Genomic DNA, 27,796 nt, shown 5'->3' with positions numbered 1-27,796 from the left:
TAAGGACACCAGTCCTATTGGTTTAGGGCCCCACCCTTATGATCTCATTTAACCTTAATTACCTCTTTAAAGGCCCTATCTCTAAATACAGGCACACTGAGGGCTAGGGCTTCAACATATGAATTTGTGGGGAGGGGGGGCACAATTTGGTCCATAACATCATTCTGCATTACCATGTGGCATTAAGAAGCCAACACTGGTTGGTATGTTACTGTTACATATACTCCAGACTTTATTCATGTTTCCCCAGTTTTCCCATTAATGTCCTTTTTCTATTCCAGCATTCAATCTAGGATACCACCTTGCATTTAGTTGTCATCTCCTTAGCCACCTCTAAGGTTCATGACAATTTCTCAGTTGTGTTTTTCATGATATTGACAGTTGTGATGAGTATTGGTCAGGTATTTTGTAGAATGTCCCTCATATTTTGTTTGATATTTTCTAATGACTAGACTGGATTTTTGGAATAAAATACCACAGAGGAGGGCTTCCCTGGTGGCACAGTGGTTGAGAATCTGCCTGCCAATGCAGGGGACACGGGTTCGAGCCCTGGTCTGGGAAGATACCACATGCCGCAGAGCAGCTGGGCCCGTGAGCCACAAGTGCTGAGCCTGTGCGTTTGGAGCCTGTGCTCCACAACAAGAGAGGCGGCGATAGTGAGAGGCCTGCGCACCGCGATGAAGAGTGGCCCCCACTCGCTGCAACTAGAGAGAAAGCCCACGAACAGAAACGAAGACCCAACAGAGCCAAAAATAAATAAATAAATAAAGTGAAAAAAAAAAAATACCACAGAGGAGAAGCGCCCTTCTTGTTGCATCACATCAGGGGGTACATGACATCCGCATAACATCACTGATGAATTATGAACACTTGATTAAAGTAGTTTTGGCCAGGTTTCTCCTCTGTAAAGTTACTATAATTCCCTTTCCATACTGTTGGGCTGGCCAAAAAGTTCATTCGGGTTTTTCATGTTATGGGGGAAACGAACGAACTTTTTGGCCAACTCTATATTCTTTGGAAGCAAGTCACTAAGTCCAACCCATACTCAAAGTTGAGGGGACTTAAGCTCTACCTCTTAGGGGGATGTATCTATATATATTACTTGGAATTCTTGTATAAGGAAGATTTGTCTCTTCATTTATTTAATCAATCACTTTTTTATATCAGCATGTATTCATGCATATTTATTTATTTAAAAAAAGTTTTTTTAAAGATTTTTTTTTTTTGATGTGGACCATTTTTAAAGTCTTCACTGAACTTGTTAAAATATTGCTTCTGTTTTATGTTTTGGTCTTTTTGGCCACAAGGCATGTGGGATCTTAGCTCTCTGACCAGGGATCAAACCCGCACCCCCTGCATTGGAAGGCAAAGTCTTAGCCACTGGACCACCAGGGAAGTCCCCATATTTATTTTATACTTTCAGTTATAATCCAATATTATGTACTTACTTCATTGCTCAAATTGTTCCAGCTTTGGCTGTTGGGAGTTTTTTCAGGTTGGATCCTGTATTCCACTTTCTTCCCACCCCCTTTCTAAAAATATTTTAATGGTGTCTTTTGTAAATTTATCAAATCCTTTCTTTTTATAGCTTTTGCATTTTGTGTCTTAGTTTAAGACTTAAATATCTAAAGATATGTATCATTCAGGATAGGCTAGGTTATGCTGTGATGACAACCCCAACATCTTAGTGGCATGTAACAAGTAAAGGTTTATTTTTTATTCATGACACATGTCTATCACTGGTTAGTAAGAACTGTTATAAATCGTCTTACTTTTGTGACCCAGCTAGTGGAGCATAACTACTACACATATAACTTTTAATTCAGTATAACATAACTGAAGTCTAATTTATTTTATAATATACACATATCTCTATAATATGTCGTAATGATTCATACATACACAGAAATGTGCACAAAGTGAACAACTTGATAGACAGCTTTGTACATCATGGGTAAGTAACTAGCAGGTAGATTGAGAAAGAGAATATCACTATACCCCAGAAACTACTCCTTCGTGCTCTTTCCCAGACACTCCCCTTCCAAGAATAAACACTATCATAATTTTTAATTGCCATAGATTTGTCTGGCTTTGAAATCTATTTGAATGGAATCATACTGTGTGATGAAGCCATACTCTTGTTTGGCTTCTTTCACTACAGTATGTTAGTGAGAGTCATCCATGATGTTGGGCATGGTCAAAGTTCATTCATTCATTCTTGCTGGTATATAATATTCAACTGTGAGAAAGTACCACAGTGTTTCAGTCCACCATTTCTAGACATTTGGTTTGTTTTCAATTTTTGGCTATTACAAATAATGATTCTATGAACCACTGTTTGTACCTTTCTTGATGAACATGTGTATGCATTTCTGTTGTATATATGCCTAGAAGTGGAATTACTAAGTCAAAAGATGTGTGATGTTCATTTTTTATAAATATGGCCAGTTTTCTAAAATGGCTGTATTTCAGCTATTATCTCGATTGCTGCTGGTCAGAGGGAAAGAGAGTTCTATAGGGTTTTGTACCATCAATTAAATGGGCTGGCCTGGAAGTCGTATATTTCACCTCTGCTCATTTAATCTCAGAGGAGTCAGGACAATCCTACCATGGCCTGGAATGTAGGGAACCAGAACTATTATGTTCAGCTTTTTAATGCAGGTAGAATTTATTTTTGTTTGTGAATGGTGTGACAGAGGGAGCCTTTTTTTTAGGCAGATGATTTTCTTCAGATTTTTGTTTAAGCATATTCCACAGATTTTAACATGAATTCTTATTGAGATTAATTTTAAAGTAATTTGTGATGAATTGTCATTTTATTAATTTTTTTGGGGGGGGCTGTGTTGGGTCTTTGTTGCTGTGTGGGCTTTCTCTAGTTGAGGCGAGCAGGGGCTACTCTTCGTTGTGGTGCATGGGCTTCTCATTGTGGTGGCTTCTCTTGTTGCAGAGCATGGGCTCTAGGCGCGTGGGCTCAGTAGTTGTGGCTTGTGGGCTCTAGAGCACAGGCTCAGTAGTTGTGGCGCATAGGCTTAGTTGCTCCGCAGCATGTGGGATCTTCCTGGACCAGGGCTCAAACCCGTGTCCCCTGCATTGGCAGGCAGATTCTTAACCACTGAGCCACCAGGGAAACCTGGCAGGCGGATTCTTAACCACTGCACTACCAGGGAAGCCCTGTTGAATTCTCTTTTAATTTCCCTTTGTTGCAAGTTATTTAGAAATGGGTTTTAAACATTTGCAGGTTGATAGATTTTTGCTTGTTATATTTGCATCAATGAATTTCAAATTTTATATTGTGTTAACTGTATGATATGTATGTATGATCTTTGCTTTCCTGAATTTGTTGTGATTTCCTTGTGACGTAATACGTGATGACTTCAGTGAATATCCTATTTTTTGAAAAGTTTGTGCTCTCTGTTGAAAATGGTTCTCTGTATTTACTAGATCAAGCTTCTAATTACTTATTTTATTTTTTGGAGGTGTGTTAACCTTCTATTATTATGGGTTTACTAATTTTTCCTATTTTCACTAGTTTTTGTGTTATAGATATAAAATCTTTTGTCATAAGGTGTGTGATTGTTGTAATCTCTCTTTAGATTACATAATTGTGAAACATCTTTGTCTTTATTGCTTTTTGCTGTGAATTCTGTTTCATCTGCTGTTGATATTAATATACCTTCTCTTTTTCCTAGTAACTGTATAGCATACTGTTTTCTATCCTTTCATTTAAATATTTTCTATATGGTTTTGTTTTAATTATCTCTATTAAACAATATATAGGTTGAATTTTTTTAAACTCAATTTGAAAAAATTTTAATAGGTGAATTTAAATATTTTGCATGTTTTATTTTTACTGATATGTTTGGACTTATTTTGTTTTCTGTTTGCCATGCTTCTTCTTGCTGTTTGGTGCCTTGATCACGTTTTCTTAGTTTTATTTTTTCACCGGCTCCAGTGATTTGAAAGGTATGAAAACTATTAAAATTCTTCTAGTGGCTCCCTTTTAAAAAATTCATTTATAAAATATTTTAGAAATATAGGTGAATATGGAGACTAACATAATTTTGGGGGAGGATGTCTGGAACATCTTTAGACAAGATTACTCTTTTCCCCACCTTAATTCTGTACTAACTGTTTGAGGAACATAAGAGTTAAACAGATAAAGATTAAAATGTAAGCTTTATTACTGATAACATTATGGGGCTTGGTTTATACCTGTGTACATTTAGATCTGTAGACAAGTGGAATTACTTACACAAGCAGTCACTGGCAACCCCAGGGATAAATTCCAGATGGTGCATCTGCAAACTGGTGGAGCCTCCATCATCTTGGATCCTTGGGCTGAACATAGCCCCCCAGCAAGAAATAGCCTCTGTTGTAAATTAAATCACTAAGATTTCAGGGTTATTTTTGCCATACCTTACTCTGACTAATAAACTAAATTCATCACAGGACATAGAGTAGACCAAAACCATACTCACTGTAGGTAGATTGGAAAAAGAGGAGTAAGGTAGGACAATTAGGTTTCTTCTTTTGTGACTTTCTTACTCCCATCCTCTGCCCATTTATTTGTTGGGGTGTTAGCTTTTTTCTCTTTGATTTATAGTTCTTTGTAAATTCTGAATACTAATCCTTGTTGCTTTTATGCATTGTACCTATCTTCCTAGTCTGTGAGTTACCTTTTTAAATCTTGTTTTGGGGGTCTTATGTTGAGCAGAAACATTAAATATTCATATAATCAAATTTCTCAATCTTTTGCTTTATAGTTTGGGCTTTTTAAGTCTTGTTTTAAAAAATATCCATCCCTGGCTTCCCTGGTGGCGCAGTTGTTAAGAATCTGCCTGCCAATGCAGGGTACACGGGTTCGAGCCCTGGTCTGGGGGGATCCCACATGCCGCGGAGCAACTAAGCCCGTGAGCCACAACTACTGAGCCTGCGCGTCTGGAGCCTGTGCTCTGCAACGGGAGAGGCTGCGACAGTGAGAGGCCCACGCACCGCGATGAAGAGTGGCCCCCGCTTGCCGCAACTGGAGAAAGGCCTCACACAGAAACGAAGACCCAACACAGCCATAAATTAATTGATTAATTAATTAATTTAAAAAAAATCCATCCCTACTCCACCGTTATGAGTTATTTTTCTATATTTTTTTCTAAGACTTGGCGAAGCTTTTCTTCTCATAGCTAGGCTTTTAATCCACCTGAGATTTTTTTCTTCTTTGAGGGGTGGTGGCCTGTGGTATGAGATGAGGATCGTGAATTTCCCCCCTCCTTCCACCCCAGACAATATGGACAACCAATTGTCACCACACCATGTGTGTTGAGCATTCTTACTTTTCCCATTGATGTGTAATGCATGTCATAAGGGAAGTTTCTGTGTATATGTAGTCTCTTACTGGGCTGTTGTATGTAATAGATAAAGATCTAGTATATCTGTTCCAATTCTACAAGCCTAAATTATTGTAAGTTTTAATATTTGGTAGGGCAAGAGCTCCCTTCTCGTTCGTTTTCAAAATGGTCTTGGTTCTTCTTGGCCCTGTGGTCTTCTAGATTAATTTTGGGATCAGCTTGTTAGGTTCTGTGGAAAGCTCTGTTGAGATTTTGATAAGAGTTGCATTTAGTTTGAGGGAAATTACCATCTTTGTGACATTGAATCTTCCCATTAAAAACCTGCTTTATGGGGGGGTGGTGGTGTGATGAATTGGGAGATAGGGATTGACATATATACACTAATATGTATAAAAGGGATAACTAATAAGAACCTGCTGTATAAAAAAATAAATAAAATAAAATTTTAAAAAAACCCTGCTTTATCTTTCCATATGTCCATAAATAATTAAGCACTTATATTTCATAAATTAGTTATTACAAGTAGTATATAGAAAAACTCCTGGTTTTTGTGTTAATCATCTATATCCAGAAAGTTTACAAACATTTATTTATTTATTCTAATAGTTTATCTACAGATTCTTTTGTAATTTCTAGGCAGACAATCGTCTGTAAATAAGGACAATTTTGTTTCTTCCTTTCTAAGTCTTCTCTCATTTCTTTTTCTTATCTTGGCATCAGTGAGTATTTCCAGTTATTACATTATTAAATAGGAGTAATGGTAGTAGGAATTTTTTTCTTGTTTTTCATTTCAGGGAGATACTTACAAAGTTAAAGCATGAAGTATTATATTTTGCTAGAGGTATTTGGAAGATAATCTATCAGTTTAAGGAAGTCCTCTTTTAGTCCCATTGTGTAAAGGCTTAATTGGGAATGAGTTGATTTTAATGACTTCTGTAGTTAATGACATAATTATGTGGCTTTCTTCTGTAATATATTCATGATGTTGGACTGTTTAACGTTGAGCCACTGGTAAGATTAATTTTCTTTTAATATGCTATTGACTATTTGTATTTCTTTTCTGAATTGAGTGTTCGTAGCCTTTATAGATTTTTATTTTCTGTTGGGTTGTTATATTGCTTTACAGATACTTTTTATCAGTTGTGATGATTAGCCCTTTATTATATATTTTCTGTAAGTTTCTGTTGCTTTTTTTCTTTTATAACTTTTGAGTTTTGTGTCATGCTTAAAAACCCCATTTAAATTGTAAAATTATTTGCTATAATTTTATAGTTATCTGACAGCTTTTAAAAACTTATTTCATCTGGTATTTGTTTTATATAGTATGTGAGATTGGAACCTCATTTTCTTTTCATACTTACAGACATTGACCCTTATTGAATATGGCTTTCTTTGTGACTAATTTGAAAAACCAGATTTCTCATATACTAGGTTTTCATATATGCCTGGGTTCATATTTCTATGTTGCTGTGCTAAAATCGTATTGTTTTAATTACTCTTGCTTTATATTAAGGCAAGTCTCTGAGGCAGGAATTTAAAAATCTCAGTTTTTACCCAAATAGCCTGTGTTCAGATCCTAATTCTGCTACTGTACAAGTTTTGTGACTCCGCTCAGGTTAGTCATTTTGCCTCTTTAAGGTTAGGTTTCCTTTCTGGGAAAATATTGATAGTTGTAGTAGTATTTGCTTTGTAGGTTGTAATGAGCTTATTAATATAATACCTGGCACTATACTCTCAATAATTGTTAGCTGTCATTGTTTTAGGGGGTACTGCTTCTTTTTATTAATCAGTAGTTTTATGAACATTTCTTCTTCTGCTCCCCTTGGTCACTACTTATCTCAAAGAATGAGGGACTAATAATAGATGAGAGCGATGGCTATTGACCCCCTCTGAGGGACAGTCACTGTTCAGGTGGAGCCTGTTCTTTGGCCTGTTCTCTCTTGTTCCCAAGGGGTGTGAATTCTCCCTTCTGCTTGTCTTACAGTTAGCTCACCAAGGGCAGACTTCCTTGTCCAATAGAGAAGCCTTGCACTTCTCCATTTCCTCTGCCAGGACTTGTGAAGTCAGTCTAGTTCCAGGGGGGAACAGAAATAGTGAGAAGTTCATTGTGTCCATAGTAGAGTTATTTTAATCATTTCTACTAAAATGTAGATACTGTATTATCATTGCCACCTGACTGTTACATATATTTCTCAGTTGGTTTAGAACAGTGGTCCCCAACCTTTCTGGCACCAGGCACCAGTTTGGTGGAAGACAGTTTTTCCAAGGACGGGGCGGGGGAGGGGGGGGAATGGTTTCAGGATGATTCAAGCACATTGATTTATTATGGTCTCTGTGCAGTCAAATCTCTCTGCTAATGATAATCTGTATTTGCAGCCGCTCCCCAGCGCTAGCATCACTGCGTCAGCTCCACCTCAGATCATCAGGCATCAGATTCTCATAAGGAGCGCGCAACCTAGATCCCTCCCACACGCAGTTCACAGTAGGGTTCACGCTCCTATGAGAATCTAATGCCACCGCTGATCTGACAGGAGGTAGAGCTCAGGCGGTAATGCCAGCAATGGGGAACGGCTGTAAATACAGATGAAGCTTCGCTTTCTTGCCTACTGTTCACCTCCTGCTGTGCGGCCCGGTTCCTAACAGGCCACGGACCAGTACTGGTCCATGGCCTGGGGGTTGGGGACCCCTGGTTTAGAACATACCTCTCTCTGTTTTATGATTAACTGTCCCCCAGATAGCTAGTTGTTATGCGGGAAAATGTTATTCATTTATTTAACAAATATTTATTAAAGGAAGAAGTAGTAAACTGGAGGCCCAAAAGCCAAATCAGAACTGTAGACAAATTTGGCACAAGGATGGATTTTGAATGTTTTTGTCAGTATTTTAAAACCATGAGATTTCATTTCTTTCTACTGTATTATATCAGTCAAAGAAGCAGGAATGGTGACATTATGTGATGGGGTATAGAGGGAAGAAAGTTTACCACTTCAGTTTTGGACAACAAACACATTAAAGGGAGGACAACAAACACATTAAAGGGAGGATACGTGGGTTTACAATAGGATTATAAGTTTAATCATGAACTTTTAAGCAAAACGTAAAGAGACCTGTTTTCTAGCTCCAGGTTTCTAATAAATAGCTCTCATCCCAGCACTCTAGCCTCTATTGTAGTTTATCACAATATGACTCTAACAATAGAATTTTGAGAATATATTGTGCAGAGATAATTGGACATAAAAAATCAGCGATTCCTCCCCGACATGTAATATATAAAATATTTCCTAGGGAGCTGAATTTCAGGTTTGGACTTGGAGGGAAAACCTCTCCCCATTTCCTTCCAGTTTTATTTGGGTTTGTTAAAGAAACTGGATTTCAAGAGATGGTAGCAAGCAAGAGGTTACTAAGTAGTTCTGTTATTTAAATGTGTGCAAAGGACATTTTCCATATTGTCTTATACTATGTTTACTGAATGCTTCATATCTTGATGAAGAGTCAGACTTGGAAAAACACTTTTAGCCCACAGGTTCACTTTTCAAAAGCTTCATAATTTTGAATAGGTAATATATATTACAAAATTCAAAAGTTACAAAAACGAATAAATCTTTCTTACCCTTCCCTATATACAGATACTCAGTTTCCCCTTATAAAGGCAAACACCAGTTTCTTGTGTTTCCTTCCAGAGATATGCAAGATTTCATATACAATCGTATACATTTGTGTTTTAAATACACACCTATAAATCATCCAGCCTGTAAACACCTATAAAGCTGTCCATCTTGGCAATCTTGCCCGTGTTCAATTTTCAGTCTTGGAAATTTCTGCCAAATTGCCCTTTGTTGCCCTTCATGGAGGTTGTCCCAGTTTATGTTCTAACCCACAGGCAGTGAGAGTACCTGTTTGCCCATCTCACCAACACAGTGCCTTATCAAACTCCTTTCATTTTTGCCAGTCTGAAGGAAAAGTAGTACCTTGTAGTTTAAATTTGCATTTTTGTTATTTCGCAATAACATAAAATTGAAGTTGGGCACCTTTTTGAGATGTACTTAAAATATTTTTCTAGTTTATCCCTTGAATTTGTGTTTATTGCCATGAAGACCATTTAAACAATGTTTATTAGTTTAACAGATTCTCATGGCTTTTAGATTTTGTTTCATTTAGAAAGGCATTCTTTATTAAAAAATAATTCATGGTTTTGTTTTTTTACATTTAAAGTCTTTGATCTGTCTGGAAGTTTAAATAAGGGTAGTAGGTATGCAGCTTTACTTTTGAGGCAAAAATGTATATATTGTGATATATAATGTGTATATTGTATTGAGATGATAAATAAAGTGTAATTCTTGGGAAAGAGTTGTTACTGTATTGCTTGTTCGTTTTAAGGGAGAGTCATTGAAAATTTTTTCACAGATTATTAAAGTAACACTTTTCTGTAGGAAATTTAGAATAATACAGGAGGGAATAAAAATCAACCATAATCCCACTACCATATTATATATAACAAAATTGGGACCGTACTCATACTGCAACTTATTTTTTTCTCACTTGAGACTAACATAGGAACTTAGGTTTAGAAAATAAATTGTCGTTTAGCATGGTGTCAGAATTTTTTTCAACCATCCTAATATTTTTCTGAGGCGAAATCTGAGGCCTTGAAAGGAGTGAATGACCTCGGCTTTAGGCATACCTTTAAATTTTGAACAGTTTTAAAGTGCTCCATTTTAAATGAGACACCAGCACTCAGGCGAGCCCGACATTCAGCGGGTTTCGACTCGAGAGCGGACGGAGCTCCAGGCCGGCTGGGGTCCTCGAGCCTGGCTGCAGTGCCCCCTGGTGGCGGAGGCAAGGGCGGCCAAGCACGAGGCTGAGGGTCAGATCCACCGCTGAACCCTTCGCTTCCGAGAAATCCTTTTAATCGCTTTGGGAGCCGCTTTCTTTCACAAGGCCCGCATTTGCCTGTCTGACCCCTTTCCGCATGTGCCGACTTTGAGCGCAGAATTGCGGCGCTAGAGCGCCCTGGCGCTGCAGACGACTGCCAGGTTTCCCCGAGGCGGGGCGAAGCTCAGCCCCGGCGCCTGGGGCTGGTTTCCGCGCCCCGCTCCCTCGCTACCCCGTCTGGGGAGTTTGAGAAGTTTTGAACTTCCGGGTTGGCTCTCCCGGGCTTGCGGTGTGGTGGCCAGCCGAAGGGCGTCGCTGTGCCCAATGTTTGGGCGTGTCCCTTTAAACTTTTTTGTTTTTTAAACTTCGGGGGTGTGGTCACGGCCCTCCTCTCTCTGCGGGTTGCTCCCTGGCCACCCGGTCCTTCCCTCCGCCCCGCCTTCCAGATGCTGTGGAGTCATGAGCCTGGAGGGCGCAGGGACCCCTCTGGTGGCCGAGGTGATCAAAGGTTAGTGTGGAGGGCGCGCCCTCGGGACATCCCCTATTTAGAGGGCATCAGGCAGTGCACGGGGGTCGAGGAGGCCCCCATTGCTGGCCAAGATGTGCCTTTAAACTTCGGGGCCAGGGCCGATGCTGTCTCTTGGGCGTGGGTGGCTTCCTGGGACTCCTAGTCCCCAGGCGTGGTCCTGCTTTGGGGCGAATCCGCACGGATGTGTGCAGTTCGGACCCTTGTGTCCTTACACCGTGGATGGTAGGCTCTCCACCTCAGGGAGCAAAATCCGTGGTCACTGCATGGGGATCAAGGGTCATTTGTGGCTGAAAAGGAGTCAGCCCCGTCATCCGTTTGGGTGTCTGTGGTTGCAGGACGTTTCAGTTGAGGCGTTTATAGGGAAATAAATACAGCAATTGTGTGTACTGAATTGTTTAAATTACTATTACAAAAAATTGTTTAAATTACTATTTGGGGAAAGGATGCCAGCTGGCGTCCTTTGTTCCTTACTATTTTAAGGGCTGTACTTAATTTTGCCACAATTTGAATCTAAGTATTCTACTAGCACTATTACCAGTATTACTACTGCTAGGTATTGCGGATGACTTTGCTTCACCAAGGATTTTTAGGCAACTCTTTTTGGGGTGGGGCAGGAGAGGAAGGGTGGCGCCTCTGAACCTTACCCTGTTACCATTCTTGCTAAACCTCACAGCAGCCTAACTGCTTTTATGCAACGCAGGTTCATCTCATACTCATCGTGCAGAATACTCTTATTTGCCTCTGCTATAAGGGTCTGATTGTAATAATCATTACAAAAGTAGTGATTCCGAATCAAAAAAAAAAGTAGCGACCCCTAAGAACATTGGATAAGCATATGGTTTGTTTTGTGTGTTATAGCCGTAAACATTAATTTTGAAGCAATTTTGAAAGCGTTTTCTCTCTACTTAAAACATAGTTTCTTATTGAAATGACTTTTCAGGATGTCTTGAAAACATAGCGAAACATAGGGAAAGTCATCCAGGCTGGTGGTCTAGCTATCAAATGCATGCTGCCACTTACCGAAATTTCTTAGTCCAGGGTAACTAAAGTTTTCCAGAAATCAAGCCGTATGGCTGTATGAAAAGTCATTTACCGCTATTGAAACTTATATTAAAGGCAATTTCTCCTTTTTAAAAATTGCTTACTTATTATTACCCACCAAAATAGCCAGAACATTTTGAAGTTACTCACTGACAACCTTACCATCTGAAACATGCATGGGAAAAAAATAAAAATTTGACTTCATCTGAAAAGAGTTGCAACATGATGTATGAAACGTTTTTTAATAATGTGAAGGAAGGAACATTACAATTTTTCCATTTCAGATCGCCTTTGTTTTGCCATTCTCTACAGCAGACCAAAGAGTTCATCAAATGTACATTATTTCAGCATAGATAATGAACTTGAATATGAAAAGTAAGTATTGCTTTTTAAAAGATTGTTAGTAACTTTTTTTTATTTTGAAGAATCTAAAGGTATGTTTATAAAATTGGAACATTACAAATCTGTTGACTGTTAGTTGCAGGATACTCTTTTCTTTAACCCTTAGTAATAAAATAGATCCTTAGGGAAAAAAATCAGAATGAAAGAACCTTCCTAAATTTAACAACTTACATTTGAAATTCTAATAGTTTACAGTATAATGAGATATAAACTAGTGTACTAAGATGTTGTGTTTTTGCCAGTGGAAAAATATGTGTGGAAAAACAGCTTTTTTACTCAGAAAGTATTTTCATTTGTTATTTGAGGTTAGATTTAGGCATTGTAACACTTGTCATGTATTTTAATAGTCATCTTTTACCAGAGTATTTCTTCCATTAGTAAGGCAGTACCTTTAAGTTGTGTGACCTATAATAATTTGGTGTGTGCTTTCTTGCTTTATTTTGATCTTGCAGCTACAAAAAGGCATTTATATTCAGAGCATCTGGAATATACATACACATTTTTGTTTTTCATTTTTGCAGCTTCTACGCAGATTTTGGACCACTCAATCTAGCAATGGTTTACAGATATTGCTGCAAGATTAATAAGAAATTAAAGGTAAAGTATTCCTTACTGAAGATTTCACTTAAGTAATCATTATTAGCCTGATCTTGCGGGGAGGAAGGGAAATCTGTTTTTAAAAAGGAAATGTCATGTTTTTCACTGCAGTGGTGTTTGAGACATACATGTGGTTTATTGTTTTATAAAGTCATAGTATATCTGTTCTCCAGAGTTTTGATGAATGGCTTAAGTTTGGGTCATTTGGTTCTGGTTTGGATTGGTGATGCTCATATACTTGAAAAGCCAAAGTGCAGATGGTCAGTAAAGTGAACCTCTTATTGTCTGAGCCAGTGGAACTGTCACCTAACAAGAGGAGCTTTTCTTCCTTTGGTCATTGTTCTTTCTGCCTTCACTTTGATAGGGAGTGTTAGGAAACTAAGAGAAATTGGATTCATCTTACTTTATTTCATTATGCCTTGAATCTCCCATGATATTGTACTACTTGTGACTCTTCACCATGACCCTTTACACATGATTAAGGAGCAGAGAAGCAAGGGCAGACAGCATACAGTCTTTAAGACTGTATCACTGAATTCTAAGAGTGTATTACTATAAGTTTGAACTTAGACCTTATTCATTTATTTAAAAAAACTTTGAATTGTTGGTCATGTACAATAAAAGGTGTTCATATACTGCTAGCAATTCTAAGAGTCACTGTATATTCTCAAGTAGAAATACTGGATTTGGGGGCAGGTGCTTTTTAAGAACAAGTTTATTCAGCTGATTACTTATTAGACTACTACACAGAAATAAAATTCATTTTCAATTAAAAATTAAATTATACTAAAAATTTATGGGTGAGTAAGGCAGATCTGTTTCCCCTTGAACATCAAACTTAAAATTCCACACCATAAATGTTAGAAGCATCTGTCAGAAGTTACTAATATGTATAAAGGAAGTTGCAGCATTGCTTTTTCTTTTTTTTATTAAATTTGTATTCACTAGAGATGTATACAGAGATGGAGACTCTTCTTTCTGGACTTTATTCCTCCCCGGAACAGGAATATAAGCATTTGTGGCCTTGGGTATTTATGTTCCCCCCATTCCGTTTTTCCAGTTGCCAGTGGCAGGTTTTTTGTTTCATACAGGGCTGAGAAGCTAAAAATAATTTCCTTTTCCCCTGCTTGTGTTCCTTTGCTTTAATTTTGAAAGTTTTTTGTTTGTTTCTTTGTTTTAAACATACTTGGCCATCCTTTTATCCTTTGGGTCAACCAAGAATATATTTGTCCTTTTTTCAAACTTTAAAAAAAAATTATTTACCAGAACAGCTTGCAGTGTTGACCATCCCACCTGACTGAAACTTAATTCCTATTCAATTAATAGTAGTAAAAGTGTGTTGAGAATTTGTATTAAGAGTGTCTTGTGTGTATGCTGCTTGAGGGCTGGTTGGGTTGTTTTTTTTTTTCTTTAAATCAACTTGGATTTCTTACTCTATGTAAAACAACTAAAAGAAAATATGTAACATTCATCATTGAAATACCCAAATTTTGGCTCACAGAAGCAAAAGAATACTGTGCTTATTCAACTGAATATATCCTGTTTCTTACCCTTACTTGAAACATGTCTACTCACCTTAGTGAAGTACAGGTGAGGAAGAGCTAATAAATTATGTGTTCCTTTGGTTTTTAAATTCCATATCCTTTTTATTTTTAACTTTTTATTGAAGCACAATGTATGTACAGAAATATGTACAGATCATGAATATACAGCTCAGTGAATTTTACAAACTGAATATACATGGATAATCATCTGGATCATCAGATCAAGAACAGAACATTAGCAACACCCCAGAAGAGCCCACTTCGGCTCTCTTGGTTATCTCTGTACCACCCTCCTCACTCCACCCCTCCCTACCCCATTCACTATCCTGATTTCTAACAGAATGAATTATTTTTGCCCGTTTCTATACCCTTTGATTTTAATTTAAAGGTTTTGGGAAGAGATTAACAAAAAGAGTCAGACAGTAGGAAAAGGAAAGAAAAGGTCTCTCCTACTACCTTTTCCAGCTTTTTATGTATTCTTTCAGAGGTAGTCTATACTTAAAGTGTATCTGTTCGTAGCTCCTCTCCTACCTTTTTAAAAAATTGAAGTGTAGTTGATTTATGATATCATACTAGTTTCAGGTTTCTCCTCTCCCACCCTTTAATTGTACATTTGTTCTACTCCAAGGATATGTCTTTTATGGGAAGGTACATGGTATTTTTGGGTATCAAAGTTTATCTTTTTAAAAGTCTTGCTAATATGAATGCTTCAACATTGTGAGGTTTGGAATTTATTTTAATCACAAAATAAAGTTTTAGAAAACTTGAAATTAGAAAGGAAATACTAACAGCTGTTTATCTTTATGCAGTCCATTACAATGATGAGGAAGAAAATTATTCATTTTACTGGCCCTGATCAGAGAAAACAGGCAAATGCTGCTTTCCTTGTTGGATGTTATATGGTGAGTATTTAACTAGTTTTCTAATGTATTAGTGAAAATATGTACAACAGTGGTACTTTAAATTTGTGGTTGAAATTTTGAAATTACTTTTTCTCAGACATCTTGATTTCTTTCCAGAAAGAACATGTTTTGCTTTATAAAAATTGACCAACTGGGAAAGGCTATGGAGCGGGCAAGGGGTATATGGGAGATCTCTGTACCTTCTACTCGGTTTTGCTGTTCTGAACCTAAAACTGCTCCAAAAAAAGTCTATTTTTTAAAAAATTGACCAACTAGTGTGAAAACCTTTTTATGTGTTACAGCACTTAAGGTTAGAAAATAATGCCCCAAATCTGTGTTTTTATTAACTCATGATCCATTTAGTAAAGTTGTAAAGGTGGAATCAGGACCAATAATTGATTTAAAAAAAAACAAAAACAAAAAACATCAAAAGTGTATCACATGAGGTAAGAGTGCTGTATAATTTGAATACAGGCAATGTTTTCCTAAATACGGTGTGATTCTAAACACATCAAAACATGCCATAAGGACATGGCATGTCGGTACTGTAGGAAAATGGGTAACATACTGTGTAGATTACATACAACATTGAGTGGTTGGTCTTTTTGGGTCATTGGAAGTATGCTTTGGAATAGCCAGTATTTCATGAGTTATGAATTTCATTTATTTGTAAATATCATGGAAAGTGGTTATTTAGAGGCAGATTTTATCTAGTGCCTGCATTCATCTTCAGGAGTACCTAAGTAACAGGTTTTCCTGAATAAGCTAAGAGGTCCTCCAGAGTGGTGTTCCTCATGTTTTTGGTGGTGTGGAAGCTAGCTGTTCTACTCAGTGGAGAAGAATATCGAGTAGTTATTCCAGATAAAAAAGGATTGGTGTTGGAGTTCTTGAGGTAAGTTCTTTCTTCTCCCAGGTTGCTACTTGGTTCTGTCATGCTTTCTTTTAAAATTTTCTGACATGTAGTTTGAACGTCTGGAATTTACAATGATTAGACCAAAATTTGGTGGTACTAGTTGAAATTGTACCTCAAAATTGGGTATTTTCCTTTTCTACGTTTAAGGTATATCATAAACAATGACTAAGGCCTTTTTGGGTTTTGTTTTTATACTTGTGCTCACAAAAGTAACTGAGAGAAATGTTTCTGAGATAACTAAGTTTTATTATCATCTCTGTATGAAACACAGGTGGTAGATTATGTCTCTTAAAAATTGATTTTTCTTAAGCTTACCCAGATAAGGACTTTTGTTTGTTTTTTGGCTTTTGTCATCTCTCCTGATGTTTACTGTACTTAACAGCAAAAATCCTGAGGGGGAGGATGGGTGGAAAGAGCCTCTGCAGGATTCCAAGAAAAAGAATGGAGAAGGTAGCTGTTTTAACTGGGGTAATTGATCCCATTACTTGGCCAGTCACTGGGGAGAGGAATGCCATAGATTAGAGTAAATTGTGACAGCTTTACAGGAAAAGGGACACAGCCAGAATTCTTGGTGTTCATAAAGTATTAAAGGGAACCATGGAGAAAAGGCCCTGGTGTAACAGTAAAAGTCACTACACTGCCCAGGAGAAAATCTGGATGGCTGAAGCAGTTCCACCTAAGAGAACGTTCTCCTGAGCAGAGCACACAGAGCTTGCCTGGGCTGCACTGGAGTCAGTCATTTGTCTTTCTTTGTTAGATGAGATGTCCCTAAAACGGTGGGGTCTTGAGTAGCCAGATATGGTAAGTTCAGTGTGAAAGAAGCCCTTAGAGGGTAGCTGTGGGCATCATGCAAACCAAGCATTGTCTTAGAAACAAAACACTTGATAATTTTATAGATAAGAAATCTCTCTTTTTAGATCTTGTTGCTGTTGTTTTTTTCATAGCTAGTGAAAAAGCAGTAACCCCTTGGCATACTGATTGAAAATGTGTTAGCGTGCTTGTTCCTAGTTTGGTGTTTGACTTTGTTTTGACTTTGTTTTTACTTTGTTTATGGTTGTATTTTGGCACGCAGAAGTTTATTTTTCTACAGTTAATATGTTTTAGATTTAGAAATCCTTCCAGGATTTTATACTCCCAGGTTAGCACTGATTTGATTGGTTAGGAAAGTGCCAGGTAAGCAATTTGGACTCAAGGAATGAACTTGAGTTCATTCCTCTGTTCAGTTAGAAGCCAGCTTGGCAGGAGGTTTACAGCTCTTGGCTGTAGTAAATGTCTTTGCACCATGACTGACTGGCTAAAGTAGGAGCTTGGAGCTGTAATGATGCTAGGTGGGGAAACAGAAGAAAAACTTCTAAGAAGAGATTTATTAATAGTAGGAAAGGAGTGTCAAGACTTGATATGGATACCCCAAAAGATTAAACATCAAAGTAAGTAAGTAGTGTAGGTTTAATCTGGTTGAAGTCTGTTGGATCCTCTGATTAAAGATTTGTAGAGATGAGTGAGAATTCCCTAAAAATTGATCTTCAGACCTGATGACCTTTTCTGGAGTTGTTTGAGGAATTTTGGAGATAATAAGTCTTTTTAATGACTGACTTAGAGGATGGTGTAGTAATATTAAAACAAAAACAAAAAGTCTGGAGGAAGTACAGACAGGAAGGAAGTATTCCAAATGGACTGATTGTATTTAAAAGGACTGACTCTGTCCTTTTAAATGCTGGGCCTCTGAAAGGAATCATTCTCCCTTCATTCTTGTGTACTCAAAAGGACCTAATAGGGGATGTGGAGAGAGTGAGAGAATAAAGTGTTAGTAATTCTATTTATTTTTTTACCTTAAAAACAGAAGAGGTTAGGCTTTATAAATACTTAAAATACTCAAATACTTAAAATAGGATTGACATGCCCATACTTTTCAAATACATTGTATTTCTAAATATTACAGTTTATGTGGCCTGGCAAATGGATTTGCTAACTATCTGAAATGGTAGATTCTTGGGTAACAAATTAGGGTGCAACTAAAAATCTTTTTGTACCACTCACCATAAAAGAGTTGAGGAACATAAAAGATAACTGGATTTTTTGGGGTTTTTTTAACAAAAAGGTAAGTGAACCGTATCATTTTACAAAATAATAAGTTTGCTACCCTGTTGTGATAAGTCAGTGGCTGTTTCCTAGCCAGATTTTGGGGTGGTGGTACTTAACCTGTCATTTCAAGTAAAGGTGAAATTCTAAGTGGCAAAGTGAGTGCTTTTCAAAACAAATTCGCGATTGAGAGTGTATTTCTAAAATAAAAGTTTGAAACTTTGTCATTTTGTTATAAAAAAATGTCATGTGCAAAACCCATATTTGGACCCTTGAGAAATTTAGAAAAACTTCCTTTAAAAAATACTTTTATATTTATTTATAGAAGCAGGATGTGTTCACCAGTATAGTTTTTTTTTTTTTTTTTTTTTTAACCAGTATAGTTTTATCACCTGATTTTTTTAGTTAGTGATCTGTTCTTTCATTTTAGTACATGTTTTATCATCTTTATACCTAGATTGTATTTGTTTTTCTCAATTGATCCAAAGTCTCCAAACCAGTATCTAATCCAGGACCACACATTGCATGTGGTGGTTGTGTCCTTAATCTCTCTCACACATGGTCCTTTTTTGCTAACACTGATTTTTATAAAGAGGCCAGACCTATTTTCTTGTAGAAAGTTCCACCTTTTGAATTTCTCTGGTTTCTTCTTTGTGGTGTTTTTTAACTTGTTTCTCCATTCTTTGTATTTCTTGTGAACTGGAAGTTTTACCTATAGGCTTGTGCATTAGTAGTATATGTTGTATCCCATAAGAAGACATGTAATACCTAAATTGCCATTAGTGGTGCTAAAAATGGCACCACTGGATTAGGTGCCAGCCATCAAATCCCTTCAATATATTGTTTTCTCCTTATGATTTAAGCATTCTGTGTGGTGTTATTTTGGAACTGTTTGTATATTCAGTTCCCCATCAACCATGCATGTTGGTGTTTTAAACAATTGATCATACTTGCCTGAATCAATAATTTTATTAGGGTTTCAGTTTAACATTTTTCTAATTATTTCATTCCTCCTTCACTTATTAGCTGGCTTACTTTTATGGAAATTGAGCTTTCCCTCATTCAGTTGGGGCTCTTTGGTTACCCTGAAACCAATTTTCCTGCCGAGAAGGCAGAAAGAGTGGCCGTTTCCCTTTAATCACCAGTTTTTGAGGTATTACATGAATAGCCACAAAACAAAATTTTAAAACCTTATTTAAAGTTATTTAAATAATGTTTCATTGGGTTTTGAACTCATTTGCTAGACATTTAAAAAATGTGCAACACTTTCCCAACACCTGATTAGCATTTGGGAAGTTGGAAATTTACTAACCAAATGCACATCATTGCTGAATGGGATTAAAAAAGTAAGTGTAATCATTCCTGCATTTGCATTTACATATCATGGTAATGTATCTTTTTTAGTTACAGCAGCCATTAAAATCAAGAATTGAAATAGCTGGACTTACAACTAGACTTTTATTTATTTTTGTAAATTTATTTATTTTATTTTTGGCTGCTTTGGGTCTTCGTTGCTGTGCATGGGCTTTCTCTAGTTGCAGCGAGTGGGGGCTACTCTTCGTTGCTGTGCGTGGGCTTCTCATTGCGGTGGCTTCTCTTGCAGAGCACGGGCTCTAGGCACGCAGGCTTCAGTAGTTGTGGCTCACAGGCTCCAGAGCACAGGCTCAGTAGTTGTGGTGCACGGGCTTTGTTGCTCCGCGGCATGTGGCATCTTCCTGGACCAGAGATTGAACCCGTGTCCCCTGCATTGGCAGGTGGATTCTTAACCACTGCGCCACCAGGGAAGCCCACAACTAGACTTTTAAATCAAGATTTAAAAAAATTGAAGCACATCGATCACATTAACTGTTAAATTTATTAATGTTTTAGTGAACAGAATTTTTAAAACACAATTACAGTATATAATAATTCATTTTAGAAATGTCACTTTTTAATTTTTTATGTGTATACTTTATAATGATGGTCTTGTGTTATTACACTAGTAGGTGCAAACATTAATATCTAGTTGCGAACAGTTATTTGGAAGAGGCCATTGTATAGGGGATGAAGTTTAGGGATTTAGGTTCAGATTGAGCTAGCTTTTAATTTGTTTGGTAGACTATCTGGCACAAATTAAGCATTTACTAAACGTCATTCTCTTTCTCTTTTTTTGGTTCTGTCTACCATTATTACACCTTAAATCTGCTTTTTATATTAAAAAACAAGAAAGTTACCATTGTATCTTACTGATTATCAACTTTGGTTACATCTTACTGCCCCAGCATTTATATTTTCCTATAGATACATAGTACTTAGCTCTTCTATAGGTTAAATGTACTTTTGAGGGCTTGCCTGGGGAATTAACCATTGTTTCTAACATTTTTCTGTGGTTAAAGCATCCTGAGTGTAAAATAAATGACACAAGCAAACTGTTGGTACATAATTTGCAAATTTGCCCTCCTATAATGTTCAATAGATTATTTGGTAGAGCTAATTGTGGTAACATATAGATTCCCTGTTCAAAATGTATCACTGTATTATATTTTTATTTTAAGCAATTTTTATAGCCTTCAGAATGGTTTACCTTGTAAACACTTATACTAAAAACTGTGATACTAATTAAATTCTAGGAATATATTAATTCAGCAATCTGAGTAGAATCCTAAATTGCATTGAATTTGAGATTGCTTCAACAGTTGTAATAAGAGCTCAGGGGCTTAATTTGTTACTTAATGCTGATCTTTTGAACCTGTTGTCCATTTTTCTTAATGATTTAATTATTTTGGACTCAGAGTACTCAATGCTGGGTTAAGGTAGCTGCAGGGTGAAGGCATTAGACAAGAACTTAAGACAAGGAATGCTGAGGGGAAAGGATCTGGAAGCAGTGGGTGGGAATCCAGTGCAGCAAATAGCAGTCTAGACAGGGCAACAGAGACGGGAAGACAGAACCCGGTGGGATGGCCAAGGTCTTTGTAAACACCCACCCCTGGGCAAACACCCTCCTGGGTACCTGTGAAAGGCAGGGCAAACAGCAATCAGACACCAGGCAGTGTGAGGTGCACCAGAGCCACAGAAAGGGGCCAGCATGGGCCCCTGCCATAGGACAAAGCCCTGTGGTGGAGGCAGCTGGCTGTTGTCACCATCATTCATCAGAACTTTACTTCCCTTTTCACCTTACTGAGCCTATCTGATATTTCAGCTGCCTGTGAGACTTGCTAGGGGCTAGCAAGTCTTGGGAAAGAGTAAAGAGAAATGGCCCCTCTGACCATTTATGATCTTTGATTGCAGATCTGTTAAGTTCTGTGTAATTTTGGATCCCATTCTTGTTTTAGTACTTCTTTTACATAGTATCGTTTCTTATCTGTAAATAAGGCTTGAGCAGTAGGCCCTCTTCCATCAATAACAAGCAGTGTGATCATGGGTGAGCAGTTAACGCCAGAGGTTAGAAAGTAGTAGCATGCCAGCTTTATATAACTCAGAGTATTTATAATTAGTAGTTTGTTTTTGCCAATGTTTACAAATTAGGTGCCTTTATTTTAAAAATTCAAGATTTTTGCTTTGTCTTAAAAAAGTCCCTGCCACTCACATAGACTATATCCATGTGTGCTTATACCCAAGGCCAATTCCCTCACATTTATTAGTCTGGCCTTGGTAAAGATGTGTTTGCTACTCTAGAGTTCCAGTTTCCTTTTATCTAAACTGAGCATCATTATACCAGCATACTATACATACAAATAAAAGTAATTTGAGAAGTTAAAACTATTGAAATATAAGGCCATCTGAATTTTTTAGAGAGATTTATGCTTTTTTTTTTCTTACTGGTATTTGTGCAGGAGCTGTGAGAGTGATTTTATCTTATTTACTTACTTTATCACATAAAATTGCTTATTATATATAATCTTTTCCCTGTTCACCTTTTTTATTCAGCAGTTGAATCTTTAAGCCTGTTTCCAACTTGCATTAATTCATGAAAATTTTATGTTAATCTGGATTGAGTGATTTTTTTTAAAAAAAGATCAATCAAGTTCTTGGCATTGGAATGACTATGTCATCTGGCTGATGTGAAAATAATTAAATATAGGAAACGTTGCGACACTTCATCATGAAGAATAATTGAAAATAGTTTACTGGTTTATTGGGTTGGAATTTAAATATCCTTTGTTATACTTAACTCTGAGATATGATGACTTGTGTAATTTTTTTTAACATCTTTATTGGAGTATAATTGCTTTACAATGTTGTGTTACTTTCTGCTGTATAACAAAGTGAATCAGCTATATGTATACATATATCCCCATATCTCCTCCCTCCCACCCTCCCATCCCACCCCTCTAGGTGGTAACAAAGCACTGAACTGATCTTCCTGTGCCATGCAGCTGCTTCCCACTAGCTATCTATTTTACATTTGGTAGTGTATGTATGTCAATGCCACTCTCTCACTTCGTCCCAGCTTATCCTTCCCCCTCCCCATGTCCTCACGTCCATTCTCTACATCTGCGTCTTTATTCCTTTCCTGCCCCTAGGTTGATCAGAACTTTTTTTTTTTTTAACATTCCATATATATGTGTTAGCATACGGTATTTATTTTTATCTTTCTGACTTACTTCACTCTGTATGACAGACTCTAGGTCCATCCACCTCACTACAAATAATTCAGTTTCATTTCTTTTTATGTCTGAGTAATATTCCATTGTATATATGTGCCACATCTTCTTTAGCCATTCATCTGTCGATGACACTTAGGTTGCTTCCATGTCCTGACTATTTTAAATAGAGCTGCAGTGAGCATTGTGGTACATGACTCTATCTGAATTATGGTTTTCTCAGGGTTTATGCCCAGTAGTGGGATGGCTGGGTCATATGGTAGTTCTATTTTTAGTATTTTAAGGAACCTCCATACTGTTCTCCATAGTGGCTGTATCAATTTACATTCCCACCAACAGTGCAAGAGGGTTCCCTTTTCTCCACACCCTCTCCAGCATTTATTGTTTGTAGATTTTTTGATGATGGCCATTCTGACCCGTGTGAGGTGATACCGCATTGTAGTTTTAATGTGCATTTCTCTAATGATTAGTGATGTTGAACATCTTAATAGATGTGTCTCTTGGCCATCCATATGTCTTCTTTGGAGAAATGTCTATTTAGGTCTTCCGGCCACTTTTTAATTGGGTTGTTCGTTTTTTTTTTTTTTTTTAATTTATTTTATTTATTATTTATGGCTGTGTTGGGTCTTCGTTTCTGTGCAAGGGCTTTCTCTAGTTGCAGCAAGTGGGGGCCGCTCTTCATCGCGGTGCGCGGGCCTCTCATTATTGCGGCCTCTCTTGTTGCGGAGCACAGGCTCCAGACGCGCAGGCTCAGCAATTGTGGCTCACGGGCCTAGTCGCTCCGCGGCATATGGGATCTTCCCAGACCAGGGCTCGAACCCGTGTCCCCTGCATTGGCAGGCAGATTCTCAACCACTGCGCCGCCAGGGAAGCCCTCGTTTTTTTGATATTGAGCTTCGTGAGCTGTTTATATACTTTGGAGATTAATCCTTTGTCAGTTGCTTTGTTTGCAAATATTTTCTCCCATTCTGAGGGCCATCTTTTTGTCTTGTTTATGGTTTCCTTAGCTATGCAAAGGTTTTAAGTTTCATTAGGTCCCATTTGTTTATTTTTGTTTTTATTTCCATTTCTCTAGGAGGTGCATCAAAAAGTATCTTGCTGTGATTTATGTCATAGAGTGTTCTGCCTATGTTTTCCTCTAAGAGTTTTATAGTGTTTGGCCTTATTACATTTAGGTCTTTAATCCATTTTGAGTTTATTTTTGTGTATCATGTTAGGAAGTGTTCTAATTTCAGTCTCTTACATGTAGCTGTCCAGTTTTCCCAGCACCACTTATTGGAGAGGCTCTCTTTTCTCCATTGTATAGTCTTGCCTCCTTTATCAAAGATAAGATGACCATATGTGCGTGGGTTTATCTCTGGGCTTTCTATCCTGTTCCATTAATCTATATTTCTGTTTTTGTATCAGTACCATACTGTCTTGATTACTGTAGCTTTGTAGTATAGTCTGAAGTCAGGGAGCCTGATTCCTCCAGCTCCGTTTTTCTTTCTCAAGATTGCTTTGGCTATTCAGGGTCTTTTGTGTTTCCATGCAAATTGTGAAATTTTTTGTTCTAGTTCTGTGAAAAATGCCATTGGTAGTTTGACAGGGATTGCACTGAATCTGTAGATTGCTTTGGGTAGTACAGTCATTTTCACAATATTGATTCTTCCAATCCAAGAACATGGTATATCTCTCCATCTGTTTCAATCATATTAAATTTCTTTCATCAGTGTCTTATAATTTTCTGCATACAGGTCTTTTGTCTCCTTAGGTAGGTTTATTCCTAGATATTTTATTCTTTTTGTTGCAGTGGTAAATGGGAGTGTTTCCTTAATTTCTCTTTCAGATTTTGCATCATTAATGTATAGGAATGTAAGAGATTTCTGTGCATTAATTTTGTATCCTGCTACTTTACCAAATTCATTGAATAGCTCTAGTAGTTTTCTGGTAGCATCTTTTGGATTCTCTATGTATAGTATCATGTCATCTGCAAACAGTGACAGTTTTACTTCTTCTTTTCTGGTTTGGATTCCTTTTATTTCTTTTTCTTCTCTGATTGCTGTGGCTAAAACTTCCAAAACTATGTTGAATTATAGTGGTGAGAGTGGGCATCCGTGTCTTGTTCCTGATATTACGGGGTAATGGTTTCAGTTTTTCACCATTGAGAACAATGTTGGCAGTGGGTTTGTCATATATGGCCTTTATTATGTTGAGGTAAGTTCCCTCTATGTCTACTTTCTGGTGGGTTTTTATCATAAATGGGTGTTGAATTTTGTCGAAAGTTTTTTCTGCATCTACTGAGATTATCGTATGGTTTTTATCCTTCAGTATGTTAATATGGTGTGTCACATTGATTGATTTACATATATTGAAGAATCCTTGCATTCCTGGGATAAACCCAAATTGATCGTTGTGTATTATCCTTCTAATGTGCTGTTGGATTCTGTTTGCTAGTATTTTGTTGAGGATTTTTGTATCTGTGTTCATCAGTGATATTGGCCTGTAGTTTTCTTTTTTTGTAATATCATTGTCTGGTTTTGGTATCAGGGTGATGGTGGCCTCATAGAATGAGTTTGGGAGTGTTCCTCCCTCTGATATATTTTGGAAGAGTTTGAGAAGGATAGGTGTTAGCTCTTCTCTAAATGTTTGATAGAATTCGCCTGTGAAGCCATCTGGTCCTGGGCTTTGTTTGTTGGAAGATTTTTAATCACAGTTCCAATTTCAGTGCTTGTGATTGGTCTGTTCATATTTTCTATTTCTTCCTGGTTCAGTCTCACAAGGTTGTGCTTTTCTAAAGGTTGTGCTTTTCCAAGAATTTGTCCATTTTATTGGCATATGGTTGCTTGTAGGAGTCTCTCACGATCCTTTGTATTTCTGCAGTGTCAGTTGTTACTTCTCCCTTTTCACTTCCAATTCTATTGATTTGAGTCTTCTCCCTTTTTTCTTAATGAGTCTGGCTACTGGTTTATCAATTTTGTTTACCTTCTCAAAGAACCAGCTTTTAGTTTTATTGATCTTTGCTGTTGTTTCCTTCATTTTTTTCCCATTTATTTCTGATCTGATTTTTATGATTTCTTTCCTTCTGCTAAGTTTGGGGGGGTTTTTTGTTCTTCTTTCTCTAGTTGCTTTACGTGTAAGATTAGGTTGTTTATTTGAGATGTTTCTTGTCTTTTGAGGTAGGATTGTATCGCTATAAACTTCCCTCTTAGAACTGCTTTTGCTGCATCCCATAGGTTTTGGGTTGTCATGTTTTCATTGTCATTTGTTTCTAGGTATTTTTTGATTTCCTCTTTGATTTCTTCATTGATCTCTTGGTTATTTAGTAGCGTATTGTCTAGCCTCCATATGTTTGTATTTTTTACAGTTTTTCTCCTGTACTTGATATCTAGTCTCATAGTGTTGTGGTCGGAAAAGATACTTGATACGATTTCAATTTTCTTAAATTTACCAAGGCTTGATTTGTGACCCAAGGTATGATCTATCCTGGAGAATGTTCCATGAGCACTTGAGAAGAAAGTGTATTCTGTTGTTTTTGGATGGAATGTCCTATAAATATCAATTAAGTCCATCTTGTCTAATGTGTCATTTAAAGCTTGTGTTTCCTTATTTACTTTCATTTTGGATGATCTGTCCATTGGTGAAAGTGGAGTGTTAAAGTCCCCTACTATGATTGTGTTACTGTCGATTTCCCCTTTTATGGCTGTTAGCCTTTGCCTTATGTATTGAGGTGCTCCTATGTTGGGTGCATAAATATTTACAATTGTTATATCTTCTTCTTGGATTGATCCCTTGATCATCATGTAGTGTCCTTCTTTGTCTCTTGTAATAGCCTTTATTTTAAAGTCTATTTTGTGTGCTATGAGAATTGCTACTCCAGCTTTCTTTTGATTTCCATTTGCATGGAGTATCTTTTTCCATCCCCTCACTTTCAGTCTGTATGCATCCCTAGGTCTGAAGTACATCTCTTGTAGACAGCCTATATACGGGTCTTGTTTTTGTATCCATTCAGTCAGTCTATGTCTTTTGGTTGGAGCATTTAATCCATTTACATTTAAGGTAATTATCGATATGTATGTTCCTATTCCCATTTTCTTAATTGTTTTGGCTTTGTTATTGTAGGTCTTTTCCTTGTCTTGTGTTTCCTGCCTAGAGAAGTTCCTTTAGCATTTGTTGTAAAGCTGGTTTGGTGGTGCTGAATTCTCTTAGCTTTTGCTTGTCTGTAAAGCTTTTGATTTCTCCATCAAATCTAAATGAGATCCTTGCCAGGTAGAGTAATCTTGGTTGTAGGTTCTTCCCTTTCATCACTTTAAGTATATCATGCCACTCCCTTCTGGTTTGCAGAGTTTCTGCTGAAAGATCAGCTGTTAACCTTATGGGGATTCCCTTGTATGTTATTTGTTGCTTTTCCCTTGCTGCTTTTAATATTTTTTCTTTGTATTTAATTTTTGATAGTTTGTTTAATATGTGTCTTGGCATATTTCTCCTTGGATTTATCCTGTACGGGACTCTCTGTGCCTCCTGGACTTGATTGACTATTTCGTTTGCCATGTTATGGACGTTTTCAACTATTATCTCTTCAAATATTTTCTCAGACCCTTTCTTTTTCTCTCCTTCCTCTGGGACCCCTGTAATTCGAATGTTGGTGCGTTTAATGTTGTCCCACAGGTCTCTGAGACTGTCCTCAATTCTTTTCATTCTTTTTTCTTTTTTCTGCTCTGCGGTAGTTATTTCCACTATTTTATCTTCCAGGTCACTTATCCATTCTTTTGCCTCAGGTATTCTGCTATTGATTCCTTCTAGAAAATTTTTAATGTCATTTACTGTGTTGTTCATCATTGTTTGTTTGCTCTTTAGTTCTTCTAAGTCCTTGTTAAACGTTTCTTGTATTTTCTCCATTCTGTTTCCAAGATTTTGGATCATCTTTACTATTATTACTCTGAATTCTTCTTCAGGTAGACTGCCTATTTCCTCTTCATTTGTTTGGTCTGGTGGGTTTTTACGTTGCTCCTT

At 37.2% G+C, this 27,796-nt stretch overlaps 1 protein-coding gene across 10 annotated transcripts in view; it reads left to right on the top strand.

The window, feature by feature from the left end:
* CDC14B (cell division cycle 14B) overlaps positions 1-27,796 on the top strand; it is a 106,028-nt gene that overhangs the window by 36,507 nt on the left and 41,725 nt on the right. For 7 of the 10 annotated variants that reach the window (XM_082469753.1, XM_082469746.1, XM_082469749.1 and 4 more), the window contains exons 2-4: positions 12,069-12,159; positions 12,708-12,783; positions 15,137-15,229. In XM_082469753.1, coding sequence (XP_082325879.1) covers positions 12,069-12,159; positions 12,708-12,783; positions 15,137-15,229 — 260 coding nt within the window. Of the gene's footprint in view, positions 1-783; positions 10,723-12,068; positions 12,160-12,707; positions 12,784-15,136; positions 15,230-27,796 lie in introns of those variants that run through there. The other 3 variants (XM_082469752.1, XM_082469745.1, XM_082469747.1) reach the window with 1 other exon arrangement.

This window comes from Balaenoptera physalus (assembly GCF_965194825.1).
Source record: "Balaenoptera physalus genome assembly, chromosome: 7".
NCBI classification, from domain to species: domain Eukaryota; kingdom Metazoa; phylum Chordata; class Mammalia; order Artiodactyla; family Balaenopteridae; genus Balaenoptera; species Balaenoptera physalus.
The sequence above is the reverse complement of the archived record's forward strand: the minus strand, read 5'-3'. Positions and strand labels throughout refer to the sequence as shown.